General features: G+C 55.5%; 1 protein-coding gene across 1 annotated transcript; it reads right to left on the reverse strand.

Annotated features, from left to right (window-relative positions):
- Window positions 1-738: 738 nt before the first annotated feature.
- LOC119285146 (probable disease resistance protein At1g61300) lies at window positions 739-5,643 on the reverse strand. The gene is made up of 2 exons (XM_037564370.1): window positions 4,286-5,643; window positions 739-2,740 (listed from the first exon to the last, which is right to left on the reverse strand). The coding sequence occupies exons 1-2, from the start codon at window positions 5,303-5,305 to the stop codon at window positions 1,010-1,012; spliced, it is 2,751 nt and encodes a 916-aa protein (XP_037420267.1). The 5' UTR covers window positions 5,306-5,643; the 3' UTR covers window positions 739-1,009.
- Window positions 5,644-6,398: the final 755 nt, after the last annotated feature.

The following is a 6,398-nucleotide window of genomic DNA, read 5'->3' on the forward strand; positions in this document are numbered from 1 at the left end:
ATATGTGTGTGCGTGACATTCTTTGTTTCGAAGCGTATCCGAAGTGATATACTCCCTCTGTCTCATATAAGAAGTTAGTATATCCCATATACTCACATATTGAATGTAATAACATCTTACATAAGGTTTCATATAGTTAGCATTTTGGCAGTTTCCAATGTGGTACTCTCGTTTTCTTAAAGCGTCTTAAGTTCTTCGTAAACTGGATGTTAGGGTCATTGGCATAAGTCCCGTGCATTGTCACGAAACCAAGGAGAAAAAAACAAGGAGTTAGGCCACCACCTAGCCTTCTTTGGTTTGTAGGATATTTATAGGAATTGTATAAGGTAAGAAAAAAAAATCTCTGAACCCCTTTGGTTCGTAGGAATTGATTCCCATTGTAGGATAGGAACCAGTTCTACACATTTTCAACAACAACAACAACAATAACAACTGTTTCAAATAAGTTAGGGTAGGATATACTTGAAAACCACAAGATCTCAAAACTAACTTATTGCTCTAACACGTGGACATCTAACTTCCACACCTCCCTGTCCATCGCTAGTTTTTTTTATGATATTCCAGTCCTAATACCTCTGGAAAATTAAATATATTATTGTGCAACTAGCAACAAGTTTCACTCAAATATGACATTATCCCTCTCATTTGCCAAAGGCCATTGTGCTAGCTTTTTGAAAAGAAAAGAAAGACATGCCAGGACAGGTTTTAGAAGAAAAGAAAATGCATACACATCAGCCGTGAGGCTACTACTGCCAACATACAGTAGTATTGATTCTTTACTTCAATTGATTGATAGCGGAATACAAGAAAACCAAAACTAAGAAAAGAAAGCCCAAACCAATCTCCTTGTCTTCTCAAAATAAACTCCAAAAAATTACATGTATGCTTTGTTCGTTGTTCCTGGCCATCCTACCGGCTACCGGGGTACCACCCAGACTTATTTAGCACCCACCATCAAACAGGCCAAGGACGCGCCAAAACTCCAATTCGGTGAGCGCGCGCGAGAGGCTCAGAGCAGCACCGGGACGAAGCAGGCCTTGACGTCGTCGCTCGCCCACTGCAGCCCGTTCCACCAGTGCTTGTCGCCCTCCACCCTCACCCTGCCCTGCCCGCCGGCCACCGGCCGCATCGGTATGTGCCTCAGCCGCGAGCACCCCCTGGTCTGCAGCCTCCGCAGCTCCGGGAACGCGCACTCCCCGCCGCCGCCGCGGATGTCCTCCAGCCTCGGCAGCCCCAGCAGCGCCAGCAGCCTCAGCCGCGGGAACGTCACCACCTCCTCCGCCTCGCTGCCCCCCTCCGCGGCGCCGCCGACCAGCCTCGTCATCCCGTTGCAGCCGCTGAGGTTGAGCGACTCGAGGCACGGGAGGTGCTGCACCCAGGTCATGTGCGTCAGCGCGTGGCACGCGCCGATGGCCACCTCCCGGAGGTTGGACGCCGCGCCGTGGGACCACTCCATGACGCGGAGCCTCGCGAGGAACCCGAACTTGACCACCTCCAGCCTCGGCGCGTGCGCGTCCGCCACGATCTCCTCGATGTCGGACGAGTACACCGCCAGCTCCCGCAGGCCCTCCTGCACGCCCCCCAGCTCCGCCGCGTGCTGCGCCGACAGCAGCTCCAGGGTCCGCGCCCCGTCCAGCTTCCGCAGGTGGATCGACCGGGCGCGCACGCCCGGCGCCAGGCGCGCCAGCCTCCGCGCGTCGCCGGTGTTGTCCATCGAGATGCCGAGCCACGGCATGCGCGCGCCGCTGCTCTCTAGGTCGTCGATGACCGGCGCCACGTAGTCGTCCGCGACGGAGACGATGCTCGCGGTGAACAGGTCCAGCACCTGCAGCCTCGCGAGCCGCGAGATCAGGCCCGGAGGCACCGTGATCTGGATGTAGTAGTTGTCGCGCAGGTGGAGGTACTTGAGCCGGCTCAGGTTGCCCAGCTCCATGGGCAGCGACAGGATCCTGTTCCTGGACAGGTTGAGGAACTCCAGGTTGACGAGGCAGCAGATCTCCATCGGGAACGCGTCCAGTATGCCGGTGTCCTCCAGGTCCAGGTACGTCAGCCTGGTGAACTGCTGGATCGCCTGCAGCATCCTCCGCGGCAGGGCGCGGTTGCACTGCAGCATCAGCGACGCCGGCTGCGCGTCCGAGAGCGCGCCGCCGGCCTTGGCGGGGGCCTCCTCGATGACGTTGTGCATCAGCGAGACGCGCTCCGCGTCGCGCCACAGCGCCTCGTCGCGGGGCGGCTCCCGGAGCCCGACGCCCGCGCGGACCAGCCACTTGCCGGGCGCGAGCTGGAGCGCCGCGTCGCGGACGGCGTCGTGGAGCCGGACGTGCGTGTCGGACGGGCACATGTTGTGCCGGTGGTTGTCGCCCTGCTCCAGGAGGCGCGCGGCCTCCAGGATGGTGACTACCGTGTGCCCGAACCGGAGCGACTCGTCGACGTCGTCGTACTTGGGGAGGAGGCCCAGGCCGATCCAGCACTGCACGAGCTCGTCCCTGGAGATGTTGTGGTCCTCCGGCCAGAGCGCGCAGGTCAGGAGGCACTCCCTCACCGTGTCGCTCTCGAGGCTGTCGAAGCAGAACTTGACGAGAGCGTGCGCGTGCTTGTCCTGGCCGGGCGCGGTGCTCGTGAGCTGCGGCGTCTTGAGCTTGTCGAGTGCATCGCCCCACTCCTCTGCTGTACGTTTGTTGGACATGGCACGGCCGACAGTGGCGAGGAAGAGAGGCAGGCCCTTGCATTCTGCAGCCACCTGTTTAGCAGTAGAGCAAAGCTATTAGAGATTTAAGTAAAAATGTTTATGAAGAAATCAAATGCTCATCTGAACATCTCAGACGCAAGAAATTACATGTAGTATTTAGCAAGGTGCAGAACGATTGACAAGGTCACGATTTTGTAGATTGTGTCACTACAATTGTCATTCGGGAGTCATAGAATAGTTTTATCTTAGCCACCCACACCCAATCAATATATTATCATCTTTTTCTACTCGCACCAGCAATATCCATGAAATATCATATATGTTCTGAGAACTTCTTAAACACCAAAGGCAAATCCGAAACCTCGGCCCATGCCGTTCCTTGGCATAACCTCGCAGCTAGAGGTGCAATCGCCATTCTTGATGCAAATTCAGAGCTTATGATAAGAGCTAAGTCATACAGTCACTCCAGCTCAGATATGGATTCCATTTGTATCTGATATTTTTGTTCGTGCTATCTGATTATCTTGTAATCATATTCATCGTACACTAGTGCTTGGTACATTCAACGATAGCCCAGGAGCCGCCCTACCAAATTATTTGCTAACATGATAGCCCAGGAGCCGCCCTACCAAATTATTGGCTAACCTGGGGTTTGATCCTTGGTGCCGTCCTAACCATCCAACCACAAGTTGGTTTTCTGCTACCGATAGGTTGGAGATACATTTGGACAACAACCAATTTTGTGTTGGCATGCTGTTGATCCCTTGGTGACAGAGGAAATTCCTCTGTCACTAATGCGCGGCCATGTTTGGTAGGGCTGGTGCAGACGCAATCTAAACAACCTCCATAACTTCAGCCAGTTCCCCTCTGCCTAACACACAAGGGTCGGGTGATGAATTCCTTTGTTCCTTCCTTGGGAGTTCTTGACTTTTGGATGTGTTTCTTTGGAGGTCTTTTGGAGCCAAGACTTTGCAATGAAGATGGCAATGTGTTTTGGAGCATTATTACTTTGTTGGAAAATAAAATGTGTGCACGCGCCCTTATCAAGCTTCTACATATTTTCATGTTGATTGTTGGGGAATTTGTATACTAATCCTTGAGTAATCCCTATCGGGAATAAGCTCGTTCACCACCAAGTAATTCTCAAGGTATTATCAAAATGGATTCATATAACTAATATTTCAAAGTAATAAAGCTAGCTAACAACACCGAAGTCCGTTGGATAAGGTCTGTTCATGTTATTCCTTTTGGGGTGAATTTCTAACTTAGAACCAGCATCACTATTGGTTGATAAAGTGGAGGGAAAGCATGACGCACATCGATAAATTGGTGTATAAAGTGTGGATCTGTACATTTTGGTCAAAATTCACAACTAACTCTTCATCTGACAATTTTTCATCGAAATTTTGTTTGAAAATTTCAGGACATTTTAAACTGCCTTTTTGAATTTCTCAAATCAAACGAGTGTGCGTGCCACACGTCCATGACCACAAAATCTGCACTGCTGTTTCAGGAGAAAGCCGCTAACAGACAGAAAAAAAGAGAGCAAATCCGAGTTTTCCAAAGTAGGCAAAGATGGATCGAGTGACTGATTACCTGTCTTGCAAGTGTGGAAATTTGGGCGTCGCCGCGGATGGCCTCCTCGCCGGCGTTCGCTTCGAACAGGCTCCACGCATCGTCTTCGTTCAAGCTCTCCATCTTGATCTTCTTGCGGCAGCCCATGTCCGCGCACACCGCCTCGCTCCTGGACGCCACGACCACCTTCCTCACCCGGCCGGCCACCACCCCCAAGGGCTGCGGGATGCCGACCCTCTCCAGGTCCAGCCGCTCCCACACGCCGTCCAGCAGGAGCAGGAAGCTCTTGTCCCTCAGGAAGCTCAGGATCCCGGCGGCCTGCGCCTGCTCGGTTGGCGCGTCGCGGAGGCCGAGCACGGCCACGACCTCCTTCAGGAGTTTCGCCACCGTGCAGTCCCTGGAGGCTGCCAGCAGGAGGACGTGGTCGAAGAATGGCGCGACGCGGCCGCACACGTCGCGCACCCGCCTCAGCACCGTGGTCTTGCCCACGCCGCCGGCGCCCCAGACGCCGAGCGCCGCGTCGCAGTCGCCGAGGAAGCGGAGCGCCTCGTTGAGGTAGGGCCTGGCGGACCCCGTCTCGGGCGGGAGCTCCAGCTCCTCGGGCTGGAGGGGCAGCGGCGGCGGCGCCTGCGGCGCGGCCAGCGCGGCCTCCAGCAGCGCCGCGCCCTGCTCCTGGATGGCGCGCACGATCTTGAGCTGCTTCTCGGCCAGCCCGGCGACGGGGCCCGTGGTGAGAAAGTAGTGCAGGAGGCGGACGACGTAGAGCTGCCCCGCGTCGTGCCGCGCCTTGACGGACGCCACCTCGTCCTGCGCGTCCTGCACGCGCCGCAGCCACGCGCGCGGCTGCTCCGGCTCCGGCGCGCCGTCCAGCTGCCTGAGCACGTCGGCCCGCAGCTGCAGCAGGGCCTCGACGGCGTCGTCGAGCTCCTTGACGCGCTTGTCGCCGTCGGCCAGCGGCTGCCACCACTTGCCGAAGAAGAGCACGACGAGCGCGCCGCCGAGAGCGAGCGTGGCGAGCACGGCCGCGAGCTGCATCTCCATCGCCGATCAGCAAAGGCCAAGCGCGAGCGCGGTCCGGTCGATCTTCTCCGGCACGTTGCGGATCTAGGTAAGAAGGTCGTGGAAGGCTGCTGGCTAGGCTGGCAACGGCACCGGTGCGCGGTGGGAGGGACGGGGATGAGAGGAGGCCGGAGGGGGGTTTAAGTGGGGGAGCGGGGAGTGAGTGAGCGAGCGAGTAGTTGAGGTGGTGAGGCGTAGTTAATGGCGCAATGAAGGCGTGAGAGAAATCGGTTGGAAGAGCTGTGCTGCAGCTTCGTTTCGCCGGTGGGACTCGGTCACGGAAAAGGTCTCCACGCCCACGCTGGCCATGCAGCCGCGTTGCACTCTCCACATGGCATTCACGGCGCCATGGCCGCATATCCGCTGCCCGCTCAGCTGCTATCATCAGTGAGGGAAGACAAACGGGGGGCGCGCCCATTGATTTTGCTGTCTCTTGTAGGGAGGGGTCGCCTGGCTAGGGGTTGGGTTAGGGTTAGGGACTGGAAGCATACAAGTGGCGTGCGATAACCACTCATCGCGTTCACACATTTTTCTCTTCGTTCGATCGCTGGAGTCGATTGTATCAACTCCGAGTGGGCACCGGTGAAAGCAGGGCCACCGTGCGGGAAGAAGAAGAAGAATGGAGGGTGATTCAAGGATTGAGAAACTGATGGTTCGTTGGTTGGGAAATTGACGAGGCTACGATCGTTTCCCAATCCCATTTTCTCTTGTTCTGTATTAATACCATGTAGCCTTATATTTTAGGGCGTCGACCAGCAACGTGAAGATCCAAATACGAAGAGTCTAGTATGAAAACGACGAGTCAAAATGTGTACTCGCTGCATCCACAGGCAGTGATATCGACCGTAAGTGAAGATGATCCAACTGCCGACTGAGATGAAAATTTATTTAGAGAAAGTAGCACTCCTGATTTCATCTTGAAACACATGTACTCGGTGAGAAAGTCTTGGATTAAGGGGTCTTCGGGCGTCCGGCCTGTTATTTATGGGCCGGATTGATGGGCTGTGAAGACATAAAGGCCGAAGACTGTACATGTGTCCGGATTGGACCCTTCTTGCGTGGAAGGCAAACTTGG

This window comes from Triticum dicoccoides, chromosome 4A, assembly GCF_002162155.2.
Source record: "Triticum dicoccoides isolate Atlit2015 ecotype Zavitan chromosome 4A, WEW_v2.0, whole genome shotgun sequence".
In the NCBI taxonomy this organism is placed as follows: domain Eukaryota; kingdom Viridiplantae; phylum Streptophyta; class Magnoliopsida; order Poales; family Poaceae; genus Triticum; species Triticum dicoccoides.